The 20748-nt window shown below is 40.4% G+C and overlaps 1 protein-coding gene across 2 annotated transcripts in view; it reads right to left on the bottom strand.

Moving 5' to 3' along the window:
* Positions 1-20748, bottom strand: part of CD44 (CD44 molecule (Indian blood group)) — a 104174-nt gene that overhangs the window by 59771 nt on the left and 23655 nt on the right. For both annotated transcript variants that reach the window (XM_045016591.1, XM_045016590.1), the window contains exon 3: positions 3482-3647. In XM_045016591.1, the coding sequence (XP_044872526.1) occupies positions 3482-3647 (166 nt within the window). The remainder of the gene's footprint in view (positions 1-3481; positions 3648-20748) is intronic.

Raw genomic sequence — 20748 nt, forward strand, 5'->3', positions numbered from 1 at the left:
GATTCTTTCCTCAGACTTCCAATACCACCAAATAGGCCAAATAGGAGACAAAGCATTTCATATCATAGAATAAAAATAATCCCAAATCTGGTCATGGAGATTACTCCTTTTTTACATCCACATTAACATCACCAGCAACCACCTCCAATATCATTCTGCATGTAATCTCCAAACTAATAACTATTGCAATGCAATGTGAATTATTAGATGAGACAACTGGTCTGCATGGGGATGCAATGAAATGAAGAATAAAAAGGGTAAACACTTCTCATTCAATTGGGATGTGTATTATAAAACACAGAGGATCAAGGCTCTAGTTTTCTTTCATTGAGCTACATTTTCACTACTTTTAGCCTAATAAACTGCTCAGTACCATTTTGCATTGGAATTGCATGCCACAAATCTGAAGAATGGATGGAGATCATGAGCAAAGATGTGCAGCGATGATTTATAACATGCCAGTCTCTGCAAAGTGCAAAACTTTAATAAAGTGTTCAAATGTAGCAATATTTCACCTACAAAATGTTAGCTAAAATACTTAATATCCCCCGGATAATATGTGTTGCAAATAATGCTGCCATTGAGTATGGGGCCAATAAATCAGGCTGAAATTTCAAGTGAGCTTGTGGTTAACAAAATTATGTAACAAGTTATTACTATTTTGCAATCTCATATCAAATGACTAACTCCTGTGAAGGTATTGGTTTCCCTGAAATCTATTTAGATGAGAGTGGTGATAAAATGTTGAAGAGCCCTAGGGTTTGGGGATTGTTTTAAGAGCTGCTACTTATCAGGGAGGGGCAGGCGTGGTATGTTCGCTGCTTGGACTCTGTGTCAGTTGTGGTTCCCCAAGCGCTGTTACAGTCCACATCCATGATTCACATCCACCTGGATCAAATCATGGCAATGATATTTGAAATTCTAAATCTCTAATATGGGTGGAACAATAGATTACTTCACTGGCACAGCCATATTTTGTATTAGTCCTAGATCCTGTATCCTATTGCTAAGACTACCATATTGGCAATGTTATAATAAAAATCTTTCCTGTATTATAGCCTGCTGACTCATTCATGTGCACTCTCTACTCCTTGTGTGCTTTGACTAATATATATATCTAATGTATTAGTTCTTCCTTTTGTCTCCCACTCAGGCCCACACAGTTGGATTTATGGTACTGTGCCAAAGGAATACAAATAGACAGCACCAACAAATTATTTAAAAATATCTCAAATTCCATATCTGTCCCCCCTCTAAGGGGGGAAAATGCAGCGAAAGCAAAACCACAGCTCTCCTCCAATGTGAAAAAGAGTTCCCTGTATTTCTTTTACACTTAAAGTTCTTTACGATTTTCTTCTCACCTTACCTATAAGAGACTCTATCCAGTGCATGAGAGTCAAAAGTTAGAGATAGAAAATGCCTATTCGATCATTTAATACTTTTCCTACCACTGCAGGACTGTGCCTCTGACTAGTCTTTCATTTGGCAGCATTTTAAATCATCCCTCCACTTCACTTGGGAGATTGTTATGTAACCCTCGCCATGGGGAATTTTTGCCTGATATTCCCTGGCAATATGGCTAGCATCATTCTCCTACTGCAGAGGCACACATATTATTCTGATTTATACCAGTGAATGAGCACAGGGCACAGTCCTGATGACTGCAGGAGATCTTCAAAGATTGCCTGCCCATGCATTTGCAATTAATAGTAGCAGTGTGTGATATTAATACTGCATCACAGTGAACATTTTTAAAGCACTGCACAAACATGAATTAATTTAATTATTTTGATACTAATTAAACTAATCACTTTCCATAGATATGATTTTGTCAATACTACACCAACATGAAAGCAATTTTACCAATTTCTCATGAATTTGCACATGCAAAGGGAAGAAAATTAAAACAGTTAAAGGACTGAGAAAAACAAAACAGCCTTGATTCAAATGTACAACAGACAATTCCACCTTCACATGTAATAACTTTAAACAGTATCATTTGATTTAATTTTTCTTTTGATAAATATTAAGACTCTCTTTAGAGGGCTGATAAAAAGTACAAGCTGGCAACATTTAAAAAGTTGAAAAGATGCTCACTGAGCTTTCTACCCCAATAACCTACAGGATGAATCCTGAAATCCCTACTCACTTCCTACTAAAGTTGAAATCCCACTGAAGTTAGTTGATCCATTTGATTTAAATAAGAGTTTTATTGCTATGAGTCTATATTGCTTGACAATGAATCCCCTCTGCACTTGAATCTTGTCTCCTTTCTACAGCTGCTTGTTTGGAACAACCTGCATAATTCATGGACATGCATCCGACGAAGTGGGTATTCACCCACGAAAGCTCATGCTCCAATACGTCTGTTAGTCTATAAAGTGCCACAGGACTCTTTGCTGCATAATTCATAGAGTCATAGATTATATGGCCAGGAAGGCCTGTTTGAACTAGAGCATATCTTTTAGAAAAGCATCCAATCCTGATTTTTAAATTTCCTATGATGGCGAATCCACCACAACCTTTGGCCGATTGTCCCAATGGTTAATTATCTTCATCTGAATTTGTCTAGATTCAACATCCAGCTGTTTCCTCTTGTTATAGCTTTGTCTGCTAGACTGAAGATTCCTGTATTATCAAATATTTGTTCCCCATGTAGGTACTTATAGACTGTAATCAAGTCACCCTTTAACCTTCTCGTGATAAGATAAATAGATCAAGTTCCTTGCGTCTATCACTATAAGGCATGTTTTCCAGTCCTTTAATCATTCATTCAATTTTTCACTGAACAGTCTCCAATTTTTCAACATCCTTCTTGAATTGTCCACACCAGAACTGGACAGAGTATTCCAGTAGCAGTCACACCAGTGTCAAATACAGAGGTAATATAATCTATTACTCAATATTTCACCCCTTTATATATCCAAGGAATACATTAGCCCTTTTTGCCACAGTGCCACACTTGGAGATCATGTTCAACTGATTATCCCCACCATGATCCACTGCTTCCCAGAAGGGAGTTCCCCATCCTATAAGTATGGCCTGAATTCTTTATTTCTAGATGTAGGACTTTACATTTGGCTGTATTGAAATACGTATTGTTTGCTTGCACCCAGTAATCCATATCACTCTGAATCAATGACTTGCCCACTTCATTATTTACTATTTTCCCAATCCTTGTGTCATCTGCAAATTTTATCAATAATGATTTTATGTTTTCTTCCAGGGCATTGATAAAAATTTAAATAGTGTAAGGCCAAGAGCCAATCCCTGCAGGATCCCACTAGAAATACACCTGCTTGAATATGATACTTTCATTTACAACTACAATTCAGTCATGCTTTTCTACTCACAGGTGATGTGACCATCTAATGAATAGCTATTTAAAAGTAATTGCAGTTGGCACACCACATCGTCATGGATGGACAGACAGACAGCTATGCATATTCACTATATATTATCTTCTTTATAATTTCCTTACCTGCAAGTTTCAAATCCTAAATTGTGAGCTTTCTTCATCTGGTCCATTGTTGGCAGGGTACTATTGAGAGCTTTGCAGAGTTCAACTGCCTCATCTCGTGTGAGATTGTAGCGACGATTTTTCTCAACATGGAAAACTCCTCCATATCTGCAACTTATATTAAATTCTGTTGATAAAAAAAAGAAATTATTACAATGATAATACTTGCTCTTTCACTGAAACCCTAGCAAAATTTAATTTCCAAGTACAATGAAGTTACAGAGAACCATCAACATCTGCCAGTTCATTAGGGGAGAAGGCTTGCACAATAAATCTGTTTTTCCAAACTACACTCAGATCCTTTTTGCTCAAACACCACATTAATGTCCAAGAACAATAGTATAGTGTTTCTGTGAAGTGCCTAGCACTTTTGGGAACATGCAAAAAAAATCATCATAATCAACAACAAATTGGTGCAGAAGATCTAATGGGACAGATTGCCAAGATATTTTAGAAACACATCTGTTTGGAAAAGTTTTGGGTTCACTGTAAACATTCGTCAATGAAATTTTCCAAACTGCTGTAGTTCGCAACTAACCTGTTAATAAATATGTACCACATTCAAAAATGCAGTTTTGCAGATTTCTCTAGTTTTTGTACAACATGCACCAGATTCACACTGTCATAATTAAGTGGTTCTCCATTGATATTGGTATAAAGTATATAGAAAGCGCACTGTTTGAGTCTTTGCAGCCATACTTCTATATCTAAGGAAATCGTGTCCAACCATCCAGGTCCATTTTAAATCTGCTTACATCTAAGCACCTCATAAAGGGAAAAAAACAAGAAAAGGTGAAAATGGTCATAATCTGACCATTTCTGAAATATACAGTATTAAATGATCTCATTCTGTTTGTTTCAGGGTTTAAAATTTTTCATGAAAACATACATCAAAGCAGAACTAACATCTGATACTATTTCAGCATCAGCACAAGCAATAGGTTCCTTTTGGCATGTATTAGGTCAGGGCAGACTAGTTAGACTAGTTTGATGTCATATGCCACAGCTGATGTACAAAGCAAGTAAGCCGTGTGCAACAGTATTTCTAACTATAAAAGCACTGAGCTGCTAAATATACCCTCACAGATGTGCTCTAAGGAACCATACAGCCAACTAGGAATGGTTGGAATACACTTAATTCACTTTCATTTGGAAGCACATTAACATGATGATGATGATATTCGTCCATCGTTGTCGATGAAGACCTCAACAACTCATTCGTTCGATGACCGGACTCTGTGTATCCAAAGATGACTGATCAGTCCGATTCGGGTGTGGAACGTCCTGTCACACATCGGACAGACATGTGATGGCACTGTTGATGATGTGTGGGCAGCTCTGGACTTGCGCAGCTCACACTTTCTTTCAGCCTCAGCAGTACGCCTCGCCTCAAAGGTATTACTGCCTGTGTGAATGAGGCTGCGCCATGCTGGACGGTTCAGTGCGAGGGTTTCCCATGTGGTGGTGTTGATCTCGAGGGACTTCAGAGAGGTCTTCAGCGTGTCCTTGAACCGCTTCTTTTGTCCTCCATGGGAGCGCTTTCCCTGGGTGAGTTCTCCGTAGAAGAGCTGTTTAGGAATGCACTCGTCTGACATTCTCACGACATGTCCGGCTCATCTGGTCTGGGTTCTCATCAGCAGTGTGTGAACTGATGGCAGACTGGCTCTGATAAGGACTTCAGTATCGGGCACTTTGTCCTGCCATCTGATTTTTAGAAGCTTTCGCAGACAGGAAATGTGGAAGTGATTGAGCCTTCGTGCATGACTCTGATACACAGTCCACGTCTCGCAGGCGTACAGCAGAGTTGGAAGCACCACTGCTCGGTAGACCTTCAGCTTCATTGGTAGGCTGATCCCTCGACGTTCCCAGACGCTGGAGCGCAATCGGCCAAATGCAGAGCTGGCTTTAGCAATTCTGCAGTTTACTTCATCATCGACTGACACTGCTTGGGAAAGGGTACTGCCCAGGTACGTGAAGTGGTCCACTGCCTGAAATCTCTGTCCATTTGTAGTGATGGACAGTTCTGAGTACGGAGCGTGGGGAGCTGGCTGGTGCATGACCTCAGTCTTCTTGATGTTAATGGTGAGACCGAAGTTGTTGCATGCAGATGAAAACTTGTCCATACTGGCTTGCATTTCTGGCTCTGTACTAGCATTCAGAGCACAATCATCGGCAAAGAGAAAGTCTCGAAGTACAGTTTCCTTCACCTTGGTGATGGCACGCAGTCGCCTCAGATTGAATAGTTTCCCGTCAGTTCTGTACTTCAGGCCTACTCCTTCAGTGCAGTGTTGAAAGGCATCAGTCAGAGTGGCAGAGAATATCATGCTGAACAAAGTGGGTGCTAAAACACACCCTTGCTTGACGCCGTTGGTGACTGGGAAGGCCTCAGATGTTTCACCGTGGACACGAGCCATCATACCGTGGATGATGGGTGGATGGGGTTGTCAGGGAGGGGTAGTACCTCTGATAGGGGAGCAGTCGTACTCCTAGGAGTAGCTCATCCACTTTGGTCCCCACTTGACACCCAGCTCTCACCTGTGGCTCCAAGTAGCTGTCAGCATGCGACAGCGGCCACACCCTGGAAACCGTCTCGACTGGCGGGCTAAACCAGGTGAGGGTAGCCAATGAGTCTGAGACCCTCGGTGAGTTAGGGCCTGTCTACCCATTGCATGCGAAGGCTGGATCCGGCTGACTGAGGAAACCTGGCTCAACGGTCAGGAAGGCGGTGACAGCAAGCATTGTGGAACACTCAAGAGCACGACAAGACACGTAGACATTAACATAAGAACATAAGAACGGCCGTACCAGGTCAGACCAAAGATCCATCTAGCCCAGTATGCTGTCTACCGACAGTGGCCAATGCCAGGTGCCCCAGAGGGAGTGGACCTAACAGGCAATGATCAAGTGATCTCTCTCCTGCCATCCATCTCCATCCTCTGACAAACAGAGGCTAGGGACACCATTCCTTACCCATCCTGGCTAATAGCCATTAATGGACTTAAGCACCATGAATTTATCCAGTTCTCTTTTAAACGCTGTTATAGTCCTAGCCTTCACAACCTCCTCAGGTAAGGAGTTCCACAAGTTGACTGTGCGCTGAGTGAAGAAGAACTTCCTTGTATTTGTTTTAAACCTGCTGCCTATTAATTTCATTTGGTGACCCCTAATTCTTGTATTATGGGAATAAGTAAATAACTTTTCCTTATCCACTTTCTCCACATCACTCATGATTTTATATACCTCTATCATATCCCCCCTTAGTCTCCTCTTTTCCAAGCTGAAAAGTCCTAGCCTCTTTAATCTCTCCTCATATGGGACCCATTCCAAACCCCTAATCATTTTAGTTGCTCTTTTCTGAACCTTTTCTAGTGCCAGTATATGGATATTCGTTTCAGAGATATGGTCAACGGCTCTGTGGGGAAGTGAGAAGTACCTTTTTCTACTGTGAACCACTATATCAATGTCAGTATACAACACAACAATGTAACTAACATTGTAAAGAATGCTGGATGTTAAAAATGTAATAATATCATAACGCGCTTTGCCCATGAAAAGCACTACATTTGGCTACAGCTAAGTAATTTTTCAACAACAATTATGTATTATTTAAAAATCTAGGTGCCACTGTTATGTGACAACTCAAATGGGCCAAAGTCAGGAGTGAGTCCTGGTGCAATGTAAGTCTTCTTCCAGACTCTCAGCACTTAAGTTATATCAACCTAGTCTGACATGAGGGTCATTTAGGGCTTGTCTAGACAGGAAAAAGGCTGCAGTAGCCAGTGTAAGCCTAGCTCCCCATGTGGACACTCTCACTACTCACTAAGAATACCATTGTGCTGTTTAATTAATGAACTTCATCAATGTGTTAAGCTAAAATATACAAAAGCACTCCTAGGCTATGTCTACACTTGGAGCTGGGGTATGATTCCCAGAGCACGTATACATATCTGCACTAGCGCTCATCAAGCTAACATGCTAAAAATAGTAGTGTGGGTCCAGCAGCTCATGCAGGGATAGAGTTGGCATAGGCTAGCTGCTCTGAATACGTACCCAGGTGGTACAGGTGGGTTTCCATTCAGGGTGGCTAGCCAGCACCACCACTTGCCATTGCCCAGGCCACTACTATTTTTAACGCACTCTCTCAGTTGGAGCTAGAGTGAGTGTATCTACATGAACTGGGAATCGCAGCCCTAGCTCCAAATATAGATATCCCTTTAATGCACAGCAAGAGTGTCCGCAAGGGGACTTAGTGTGAATTAGCTAGTGCACTTAAAATTCACAACTTAGTGTGCTGCACGCTAACTTTCTCATGTAGACACACCTTTAGACTCACCTCTAAATTTGATCTAAATGTCCGAAAGCCTAACTGCACAATAAACAAAAATAAAAAAATTCAAACAAATATAAATCTCTCCTACAGGCACTCAGCCTCCCCTATTATTGACTTCCCACTGACTTCAGAGGTAGGACTTTTGAAAATCAGGCCACTTATTTAGGTCCATAAATATGGATTTAGGACCCTAACTTTAGGCATCCATTTCTAAAAGCCTTGTTCATACCTCTGGCATTGGACCTGGGAACACTGAAAAAGTAGCACATTCAGCTCATAAGGGAGGGAAGTGCCTCAAATTGTGCTGTAGAGACTATATCAGCTGGTGAAAGGCATAACATTAGAGAGGCTCCAAAGACAACACCTCTCCATTCCTCTTTGGCTTGGAAAGTTAGAAGCTTCGAGGTATGGATGGTAAAGTGGGGAAAAGACTGTATGATCCGAAGAATACCCATAGACAAACCACAAGAGGAGTGAGGGGAAGAAGAAAGCAAACATATACAATGAACTGCTTTTTTGACAGTGTGGAAAAAAAGTAACAGCTCTGGAAGGTGGGGAAAGACTCAATATACTTCAAAGCAAAAAATAATTAATTCAGCTCCGACCCCACCCTTCCCTCAAGAGGAAACTTGACTGCAGCCCCAGACTAAAATGACAATCCCAGATCACGCAAAAACTCAGTTTATTCTTCCCAGCGAAGTGCGGGGCATGACTCATATTAACATTAGTAGGAGTTCCAACATGCATCAAAGCGAAAACATATCCAATCTCCTGCACACATTGCAATGTCGTTTCTCTCTGGTGCCTACAAACTAAAAGGTACCACATAATAATCTCTCTCTTATGAGCTCCAGAATGCAATCCCTAAACATTTGTATAGACACCTCTTCTGGATATATCTGCAGTCATTCTCCTTTAACTCCCATCTTTTGCCATGAGCTAAACAGCCAATGTTATTCTATAAACACACACATCAAAATAAATGATAGTAATCAAAGGGTACTGCATAAATCACCACTGTTGTAAACCACATGGAATATTTCTTCCCATATGGAAGTTGGAAACAAATAAGCAAATGGAACAGTAAATCAGACTCAGACTGTATGTATGTAAAAGGATTTTTATTATTTATACAAGAGTAACTGCACCATAAATGTACGTGACACTGACAATGTCCCTGACCTAAGGAGTTTAGAATCTATGGGCTCAATCCTGAAAACTACCAAGGCAGTGGGAGTAAATCATTGTAGCAAACATTGCACCAGGTATTACATGTTTCATTTCATGTATAAATTTAGGGCCAAATCCTGGAGCTAGGAGGGGGTAGAGAAAGGAAGGATGTGATTTATAACAACAAGACATTGTGGTTTCTTCAGTTAGACCTGAAGCGGGAGGGGGTGATTGGCGGAATGGCAGACCAGTCAGGAAGCAGCTCTGACTTTAGGCACCCACCCAGAAGGAAGCACAACGATCAGAGTGGGAGAAGTTATTCAGCTTGGCTAGAGCAACCTTGAAAGGAGATGAGAGCAGAACAAAATGGCAGCTAGAGCTATGTGGAGAACTGCAGTTCCATTCGGTGAAGGATTTTGAGATTTTGACACCTGTCTTCATCGCAAAAAAATTTTTGCTCTAAAAACATCAAAACAAGACATTTTGACACTGTCAGAACATTTTTATCAGTTTTTCTCAAAAATGAAATATTGGCAAAATCGACAGGATTTTGCATTGTTTCAACTTTGACGGACTGCATTCTCTGACAGAAAGTGATTCCATGTAAGTTTCTGCAACCAGCTTTAATGGTAGCCATGATGTGTGGCCTTTGATGCCAAGAATAAGAGGTTGTATATGATGCAGACTGGGAGAAGAAGCAAGTACATTTTTCCAGCATGGCTCAAGGCACCTGAATTATGCTGGGAAGGGAGACGCTGGTGGGCTGTGTTAGCAGTGGTAGTCAGAGGCATTACTCCTACAGAGTGCAGAAACAGGCATAAAGCCTCCCCAAGTGGTCTGCAGCACTGATTCCTGATGCTAGCAAAAAACAAGAGATGTGGCCATAGCCATGCACCCCGCTGGATTGAAAAATGCCTCCTTCAGCGTGATCAGGGAAAGTGGCACTGCTTGCCACTTTACCTCTTGAACTCTTAGGATGTAGGTGTAACACAAAGTATGTGTTGCATCTCCCTTTAGTGACTGGCCCACATAGAAGCCAACTGTCTACTATCACAATCAGCTAATGGAGCTTTGGCTCTGAGGGCTCCAGATTCAAAACTTGATAACGCATTCGCGGGGTTATCGCACAAGCTGCCAAATTATAGTTGTCTCCTGCACAAATGAGCTAGCTAAATCTGTAAATAATACATATTCATTAAGTCTAAGATACATTAATAAAATGGGCTATTATATCCTAGAGAACTATTAGGGAGATGAAGAGTAACAAATCTGGCAATTTTGGAACTAGTTATTAACTTTGGACTTATTTCTGGGGCGGTAGGAAACTTTCACTAAAAAAATCAGAAGTCACATAAAACTTGCCTGGTTTTGGGTTGTGTTACAAACCTAAAACTCAGCTTAGCTTCACTGTAATGTTGCGTAAAATGAAGGAACTAGAGCTACTGGTGCAGGAAGTGAAACCGGATATTATAGGGATAACAGAAACATGGTGGAATAGTAGTCATGACTGGAGTACAAGTATTGAAGGGTACATGCTGTTTAGGAAAGACAGAAATAAAGGCAAAGGTGGTGGAGTAGCATTGTATATCAATGATGAGGTAGACTGTAAAGAAATCAGAAGTGATGGAATGGATAAGACAGAGTCTGTCTGGGCAAAAATCACATTGGGAAAGAAAGCTACTAGAGCTAGTAGCTGAGATAGTGCTTGGGGTGTGCTACAGACCACCGGGATCTGATTTGGATACGGATAGAGACCTCTTTAATGTTTTTAATGAAGTAAACACTAATAGGAATTTGTGATCATGGGAGACTTTAACTTCCCAGATATAGACTGGAGGACAAGTGCTAGTAATAGTAATAGGGCTCAGATTTTTCTGATGCGATAGCTGATGGATTCCTTCACCAAGTAGTTGAAGAACCAACAAGAGGGGATGCCATTTTAGAATGTGGTTTTAGGATGCATCGGGCGAGGTATTTCCAGTAAAGATAAGGAGGTGTTAGTACCGTTATACAAGGCACTTGTGAGACCTCATCTGGAATACTGTGGGCAGTTCTGGTCTCCCATGTTTAAGAAGGATGAATTCAAACTGGAACAGGTACAGAGAAGGGCTACTAGGATGATCCGAGGAATGGAAAACCTGTGATATGAAAGGAGACTCAGAGAGCTTGGCTTGTTTAGCCTAACCAAAAGAAGGCTAAAGGAGATATGATTGCTCTTTATAAATATATCAGAGGGATAAATACCAGGGTGGGAGAGGAATTATTTAAGCTTAGTACCAATGTGGACACAAGAACAAATTGCTATAAACTGGACACTAGGAAGTTTAGACTTGAAATTAGACGAAGGTTTCTAACCATTAGAGGAGTGAAGTTCTGGAACAGCCTTCCAAGGGGAGTAGTGGGGGCAAAAGACATATCTGGCTTCAAGACTAAGCTTGATAAGTTTATGGAGGGGATGGTATGATGGGATAGCCTATTTTTGGCAATTAATTGATCTTTGATTATTAGAAGGTAAATAGGCCCAATGGTCTGTGATGGGATGTTAGATGGGGTGGGATCTGAGTTATTACAGAGAATTCTTTCCTGGGTGCTGGCTGGTGAGTCTTGCCCACATGCTCAGGGTTTAACTCATCGCCATATTTGGGGTCGGGAAGGAATTTTCCTCCAGGGAAGATTGGCAGAGGCCCTGGAGGTTTTTCACCTTCCTCTGCAGCATGGGGCACGGGTCACTTGCTGGAGGATTCTCTGCACCTTGAGGTCTTTAAACCATGATTTGAGGACTTCAATAACTCAGACATAGGTTAGAGGTTTGTTACAGGAGTGGGTGGGTGAGATTCTGTGGCCTGCATTGTGCAGGAGGTCAGACTGGATGACCATAATGGTCTCTTCTGACCTTAAATCTATGAGTAAAGTCACGGCTCTTTAGAGTGAACCTTGGCCCAGATGTGAGCAAATTTGGGCTAATGTATTGTTTCAGATTATTATTATTTACATTATAGTAGAACCCAGAAGCCCCAGTTATGTTTGGAACCTAATTTTGCTAAACACTCTACTCATTTCATTCCGATTGGAAACCCTTTGACCCTGATCCTGCAAACAACTACACAATTCAACTCAGTGGGACTATTCACTTGTCTAAAGTTACTTGTGTGTGTATTTGCAGGACTGTTTTCATCCCTATCAAATTCTAAAGAACTTTCCCATAATGGAATCCATATTACTTTTGCTATATCTCTTCTATATGCTGTTACAGCAGTTGGGAAGACCAACTTTACTTAACATTGCAGACATCTCTCCCCAGGAGACACTATGCATGAAACAAACAATACTTAGCACTCACATAATGCTTTACATTTGCAGTATTGTACAAGCATTAACTTATCTTAACACCTTTGTGAAGTGGATATTATTATCACCATTTTACAAATGGGAAAATGGAGACACAAAAGCTTGCCCAAAGCTACACAGAAAGTCAGTGGCTGGATCAGAAATAGAGCTCAGCAGGTCCTGTTCTACAATTCTAAACCCTAATCTCTAGACAATGCTGCCCTTTATGTAGCGAATAATTGATTTCATAAAAATGTTTCTATTCGTACTAGACTCCGTAAAACCCTATTGAAAATAAAATGTAGGCTCTAAACTAAACCAACACAGCGACTTTTTCTTTCTTTAATGGTGAGAAAGATTCCAGTTTACTTGTGAACTAAAGACGTGCCTGGACTGCCAAGTCCAGACCCAAATCTAAATCCATATTCCACCTTCCCCAAAGTTCAGGGCTGTTCAGATCCAGAGTTTTGGGGTCAAATTCTTTGTTAGTAACACTCTATTGACTTTACCAGAGTTATGCCAAGAAAGAATTTTGCCCTCAGTTATGGCCCACTTCCACCCAACCAACATGCTGTGCATCAAACTACTTTTAACACTTTCAACTTGTCTGAACACTCAAAGGGTCTGATTCTAAAACCACTTACATTGAGATCAGAATCAATACCAAAATATTTCCTTCCACTGTGCCCTTCAGAGCTGGCATGGCCATGTTCTTTCCCTGACACCCATGTGATGTGCTATAGCTGAAAGACGATATTGTTTAATAATCGTTCTTAAAAGAGGCAAAAATTACACAACATGCCTTAATTGTCATCAACATTAATCTTACCCGAACCACGAGACTTTGGTGACTCAACTTGAAGACATGGAATGCCCCAAGGATGTTTCTGATTTAATGAGCATGGAAAACATTTTCACACACACACACACACACACACACACACACTTCTCCCTGCCTTTCCTGGGAGCCTTTGTCTTCTGTTGCTCTCCCCTTCCTGCTTGTCACCCAGAGGAATTGAGAAAGCAGCTGCAAATTCTTCCCTGATCAGCCCTCCTCTCCTGATCTTACCCCGCATCCCAATCCAAACCACTCCTGTCACCTCATATGTCAGCACACCTTGTCAAGACTTATATCTGATTCAGCCTTGTTCCTTTCACATAGCAGCTGCCTGGGTTGCTCATCTTCTGGACCAATTGCCTGTAGTGAGAGCTGAACCTCTTTAGCCAAAGCCGCAAGCACACACTGTTATCTAGTGCCCACCATAGTGATCTAAGCTGGGCTAAGGAGCTAGGTGCAGCATAGATAACAACAGTGAAACTTCCCACATATTATCTCATGATTTGAGATACCGCCAAGGCATTGGCACCACAAGCTTTTTAGTGGCGGTCAACTATCAAACCAAGTTCAATCTTACATTTTAGCCTGTTTTCGCAATCCTTACTCACAGTGAGTAGCACTTACTCATGCAAGTGAGCACTTACTCATGCAAGTGTAGTCTCTTTTCCATAAGGACTATTAATCACCCTTTAGGAGTTTTATTTTTTCTCTGCTTTTACTATTCAAGATACATTTCCTATCAGTGTAATATTCAGCAAGGATATTGTTTAATACTGTAAAACACTGTGCTGATCATTGCAGACCATGGAAGCAGGAACCATTTGCAGAAACTTTGCGTCACTTCACAGAAAACCTTGAAGTGAAACGGTGTTTAGACACTCAAGGTCTTCAGGAAGTCTGCTCAGTAAAAACCACGATGTTTGTTGCCATGGGGATTCAGGAAGTGCTCAGCTAGCTGTTCTCTTGGGGATTTTCTTTTTTGGGTTTGTGGTTCAAGATGATTGATAGGTAACCAGGACGTGATGAATGAAGACTGTGAGAAGACATGAAGCAAGGGTTTTGATAGCACAAATGATTTTCTTTCTACACACTTCAAGAGGATTCATTTTTTATTGCTACAAATGTTGTCTTTGGTTATTAAACAGGCCTTGTGCTGATTGCGTTCTTTCATTGCATGCAGCTCTGCATGTGTTCAAATATCATCTCTTTAGTTAAAAAAATACAAAATCCTTACAAGAATAACTGTTTTCATTTCTGTCATAGTACCCTACATCATTTTGTTTTGTTCTCATATTCTAGGAGGAATATGCACTGGGTCAACCTTTGCATTTGTATTTCAAGTATTTGCATTTATTTGCACATGCACTAGTGGAGGACTTAAAATGCAAAGTGGGGTTTTGGATTCATGTTCAGACTTCCTCAATTTTATTGTAACCAGGGTTTCCCTACAGCCAGTTATAGAACTGGGGCCATACGAGATTCAAAATTCTCCAGAGTTTTCGGGATTCAGAGCTGAGCTCCCAGTTCAAGCTCATCTCTAATTTGTGTTTATATTTTTCAAGGATATATAAAATGTCAGAATACTCCAGGGAACCATTTATGGAACCAAATTAAAATGGTTATTTCACACCTACCTGGTGGAAATGCCATTGGAAGTCAGGATCTCATGTTATTTGGATGGATTAGATGTTTAAGAAAAAAAATCAAAGAATTATTAGAATACAAACACTAAGATGTTCTAAAGTCAGCTAGTTTTGTCTTCCTGCAGAATTTGAACGAACAATGCTATCATTCGGTGATTATTAATATACTAGGATGCAGAAAGTCTGAGATGTGGAGTTAAGGCAAGGCCACATCATGACATTTCAGCTACCTTTTACCTTATTATTTCCTGAGTAACCCAGTATTTCTTTAAATTATATTATCAAAACATATGCACTAGAGGAATGTATGGCTCAGCCAACTGTAATAGACTTTGTAATAGAATACAGAGGCTTCCACCTCTATGTCAGAGGCTGGAATAAAGCCCAGTTCAGTAGTGCGTGAAAAATATCTGATAACTGTCAGGTTATGCAAAATGAGTCATTAGTCTAAGTACAGTTAGTAGTAGACAAGAGTCCACATTTTTAAACCACACCAACATTGACACCCTTTGAGGCTTTGTGGCCAAAGAAAGTGGGAACACTACACTGGGATGAATGAAATAATTTACTAGGATGAATAAATTCTGATCAAAATTAAAAAGTCAAATTCTGCAGAACCCACAATAATTTAACAAGGACACATCAAAGAAGCAGCCACTAAAAATGTATCAAATATAATCTGCTTTGTTTGTGTGAACAGTTTGGCATTCATATCTATGTTCAGTAATTAAACTGTCATTCAGAACAACAATAGAAAAAAACCCTGTGTTTCCCAGTATCCCAGTCGCCCATCTACAATGTGGCAGAGCGGAATTAAAAGGGGAACAAATTCAAAGAACGTTTTTTACAGTGAAACCCTTCATAGATTCAGTACCTGACTTCAGTTCAACTAATTAAAGGTGCCTTGGGTAGGCCTAAAGAGGCTTTCATCTCTAGGTCACTGGTTCAGTCCATTGTAGGACTCAGAGAGGCCTATATGAAGTGAGTTGGCATTCTACATCTAGCTCTTGGTGGACTGGTGTCCATGTAAGCATTCAGCTTCACCACAAGTGACACCTTTTTCATTAGTCACTACAAGGCTGATACGAAATTGAAACACCAACTGACTCCAAGAGATGCCTTCCAGAAGACAACACGGGCACATTAGTAGGGTAATATGTGGGAAGTTTCACTGTTGTTATCTATGCTGCACCTAGTCTGTAGCTATTCTATTCTGTTTAGATCTTTATATTGTTCCCATCACTGTGATATTTGAAGAAAAACAGAGATCTTCAACTCCAGGACCGTACATCTGTCAACTTTCATCAGCATTACACTCACTTAAAAACCCCATAAAAAGTAATAAAAGGTAATAATTGGAGATATACCAGTCTCCTAGAACTGGAAGGGACCTTGAAAGGTCATTGAGTCCAGCCCCCTGCCTTCACTAGCAGGACCAATTTTTGCCCCAGATCCCTAAGTGGTCTCCTCAAGGATTGAACTCATAACCCTGGGTTTAGCAGGCCAATGCTCAAACCACTGAGCTATCCCTCCCTGCCATATTATTGCCAAAAAAACAAAATATACCTAGAGGACAGTGAAGCGGACATAGCGGTAGGAGTTCTGTGTTCTATTCCCATACCTCTATCATTAGCTTACTGTGTGTTTGATAAATCATTTAACTTCTCTCCCAGTTTTCCCATACAAAAATCAGGGATAATAATATGAACATAATTCAAAGGGATGTTGTAAGGCTTAATGTTAATAAAGGGAGTATATCAGTGTAGTGTTGTTATTATGATGATATACACCTTTCACAAATATTTGTGACTCAGTTAATGACTGGCATAGTACAGTACTGGTAACCCCAAAATAGTACAAGAGTGTCAAATTTACCTAAGGCCTGAGTTAGGCCCTGATTCATCAAAGCACTTAAAGCACATGTTTAAACCACTTGCATAAATCCTAATACATTTTAAGCACACACTAAAATGCATTGTTTAAGAGGGATAAAGAAAGGATTACTTGTCTGCTTAAAGTTAAGTAGGTGCATAAGTGCTTTGCTAAATCAGCACTTTAAAGTGGTGAAATATGTGCGCCAAGAAACAAGAAGTTCTGTCCTTCTTTGTGTGATCAGAAAGACCATCTTTTAACAGCACCATCAGTGATATAGTTTACTAACCCAAGAAGACTGCAAGATTACACTTAAACTGCAACTCATTAGGGCGGGGACCATGTCTTCATACTTGCCTATAGAGCAGTGTTTCTCAAACTGGGGTCGCCGCTTGTGTAGGGAAAGCCCCTGGCATGTCAGGCCGGTTTGTTTACCGGCCCTGTCCTCAGGTCCAGCTGATCGCAGTTCCCATGGGCCGCGGTTCGCTGCTCCAGGCCAATGGGAGCTGATGGAAGCGGCGCGGGCCGAGGGACATATTTTAATGTCATTTACCCATGAAAATCCATGAGTACCAAACAATATAAGTAGCTGCTCAGTTCAAAACTACTTTTGGATTAGAAATTTTTGTTAATGTATACTAACAAAAGGTTTAAAAATAAATGTCAAAATCAAAATGAAACATTTTAATTGACCTGAGCTGAAATTGTTATCAGATAATTATTTTGTGAAATTTTTTTGGATTTCAATTTTTTGTCCCATTTGCAATGGGAAAATGTTTCAATATCTCAAAAATTCTCAGGGGACAGGAAAATCATTTCCCATGCAGCCCTGCCAGTACCAGGGCACTGATCCTGGAGCACATGCATGTAAGTGGAGCACAGGGTCTGGTCCAAGAGGTGAATATAGCTGAACCACTCGATAACAGTGACCATAATATAATTATATTTAACATCCTTGTAGCAGGGGAGGGGAATACCAAAGAAACCCAACACAATACCGTTTAACTTCAAAAAGAAGAACTACACAAAAATGAGGAAGCTAGTTAAATGGAAATTAAAAGGAACAGTCACAAGAGTGAAATGCTTGTAAGCTGCATGGAAACTATTTAAAAACTCCATAATAGAGCCTCAAACTATATGCATACACCAAATTAAAAAAAAAACAGTAAAAGGACCAAAAAATGCAAGTATGGCTAAACAGAAGTGTAAAAGAGGCAGGTAGAGACAAAAAAGGCCTCCTTTAAAAATTGCAGGTCAACTCACGTGTAAAAGTATAATTAGGCAGACCAAAAAAGAATATGAATAGCAAATAGTAAAAGAAGCAAAAACTAACAGCAAATTTTTTATCCAAAGCTTGCCAAACCATCAGTGGGGTCACAGTACTGGACAATCAAGGTGCTAAAGGAGCATGCAAGGAAGACAAAGCCATTGCAAAGAAACTAAATTAATTCTTGCATTTGAGGATGTGAGGGAGATTCCCACACCTGAGCCATTCTTCTTAGGTGACAGATCTGAGGAATTATTCCAGATTGAGGTGTCAATACAGGAGGTTTTTGAATAAATTGATAAATTTAAACAGTAAATAACTCACCAGAACCAGATGATATTCACCCAAGAGTTCCAAAGGAACTCATATGAAATTGCAGAACTACTAACTGTGGTATGTAACCTATCACTTAAATCAGCCTTTGTACCAGATGACTGAAGGATAGCTAATGTAATGTTAATTTTTTAAAAAGGCTCCAGAGCAATCCTGGCACTTCCAGACCAGTAAGCCTTCAGTACCAGGCAAATTAGTTGAAATTATAATAAAGGACAGAATTATCAGAGACATAGACAAACACAATATGTTGGGGAAATGTGAACATGGCTTTTGCAAAGGGAAATTATGCCTCACCAATCTATTAGAATTCTTTGAAGGAGTCAACAACCATGTGGACAAGCGTGATCCAGTGGAAATAATCTACCTGGACTTTCAGAAAGCCTTTGATAGGGTACCAAACCAAAGGCTCTTAAGAAAGTAGGCAGTCATGGAATAAGAGGGAAGGTTCTCTCATGGATCAGAAACTGGTTCAGAGATAGGAAACAAAGGGTAGGAATAAGTGTCAATTTTCACACTAGAAAGAGGAAAATAGCAGGGTCTCCAAAGATCTGTACCAGAACCTATGTTGTTCAACATATTCATAAGTGATCTGGAAAAGGGGTAAGGGAGATGGCAAAGTTTGCAGATTATACTAAATCATTCAAGATAGTGAAGTCCAAAGCTGACTGCAAAGAGTTACAAAGTGTTCTCACAAAACAGGGAGACTAGAGAATAAAATGGCAGATGAAATTCACTGTTGACAAGTGCAAAGTAATGCACATTAGAAAAAATAATCCCAACTATACTTCCAAAATTATGGGGTCAAGAAGCAGATCTTGGAGTCATAGTGGATAGTTTTCTGAAAACATCTGCTCAGTGTGCACCGGCAGTCAAAAAAGCTGACAGAATGTTAGGAGCCATTGTGAAAGTGATAGATAGTAAGAACAGAAAATATAATAATGCCACTATATAAATCCATGGTATACACCCACGCCTTGAATACTGCATGCAGTTCTGGTAGTCCCATCTCAAAAACAATATATTAGAATTGGAAAAGGTACAGAGAAGGGCAACAAAAATGACTGGAGTATGCAAGAGCTTCCATATGAGGAGAGATTAAAAAGACTGGCAACGTTCATCTTAGAAAAGAGACAACTAAGGGGAATATGGTAGAGGTCTATAAAATCATGAATGTTGTAGAGCAAGTGAATAGGGAAGTGTTATCTACCCCTTCACATAACATAAGAATCAGTGGTCACCCAAAGTAATTAAAGGCAGCAGGCTTAAAACAAACATAAAGGAGTACTTCTTCATACAATGTACAGTCAGCCTATGGAACTCATTGCCAGGGGATGTTGTGAAGGCCAAAACTATAACTGGCTTCAAAAAAGAATTAGACACGTTCGTGGAGGATAGGTCCATCAGTGGCTATTAACCAAGATGGTCAGGGTCTCTACCCTGTGCTCCAGGTGTCCTAAACCTGCAAATGCCAAAAGCTGGGACTGAATGACAGCGGATGGATCATTCGATAATTGCCCTGTTCTGTTCATTACCTCTGAAGGATACTGGGCTAGATGGACCCAGTATGGCCATTCTCATGTTCTTATCTCTGCACCCTGGCCTGACCCTTTAAAACTGAGGGGACTGAATTCAGGGATCATGTGATATTGGTCATATGACTGAATGTTGCAAGCAGCACCTGCTATAAATAGAGCTGTCTTTCAAATAGTAGCAGGAGAAGGCAGAAGCTAGATGGGGAACAGATGGTCCTTGATAGGGTGTTATCGAGGAAGGTCTGTGTTGTAGGGGAAGGAAGAAAGCAAAAGCAAAAAAATGCATTGTTTTGCATTATTTTGAGCCTTTTGTATACTTTGATTTTTAATAATCCCACCTCGAGGAAGGGAATGTGGAATGAGACTTGATCATGTGACTATCTGATCTGCCCTTGCTGGGGAATCTGCCCACCAGCTTCCAAAGCCTTTGTTTCTGCATCTGTTCTGCAGGTAGATAGAAAGCTTCAGCCCCTTAGTTTGGCAACTTTCATGACTATTAAATTAGTTTTATTAAAAATAGGAATAAACTGAATATCATTAAACCAAGCAGGCTAGATTCACTGTGAAAGTACAAGTCAGAACAAGCCATTTATTTCATTCCTCAGCAGCTGCTGCAGAAAAAAATGCTGCTAATGGAACTTCCAACCATGATTTATCTGCTTGGCAACAGTTGTTGTGGTAAACATCCGGAGATAGTCTATACAGTGTCATAACTCATGTTTAACTTCCTTGCTTTCTACATTAAATATTATCTTATTTTCAATTGCTTCACCCAAAAGCAGAATGACAGTCTTCAGCCTGTATCAGAATGTGGTACAGCTGTGCAGCAGAGTCAAATACTTCAATGGAAAACCAAAAAGCTCAGGCAGAGAAATCATCTTCTAGAATTAGACAACTATGTGATATGCCATCT

Source organism: Mauremys mutica, chromosome 4, assembly GCF_020497125.1.
Source record: "Mauremys mutica isolate MM-2020 ecotype Southern chromosome 4, ASM2049712v1, whole genome shotgun sequence".
Classification (NCBI taxonomy): domain Eukaryota; kingdom Metazoa; phylum Chordata; order Testudines; family Geoemydidae; genus Mauremys; species Mauremys mutica.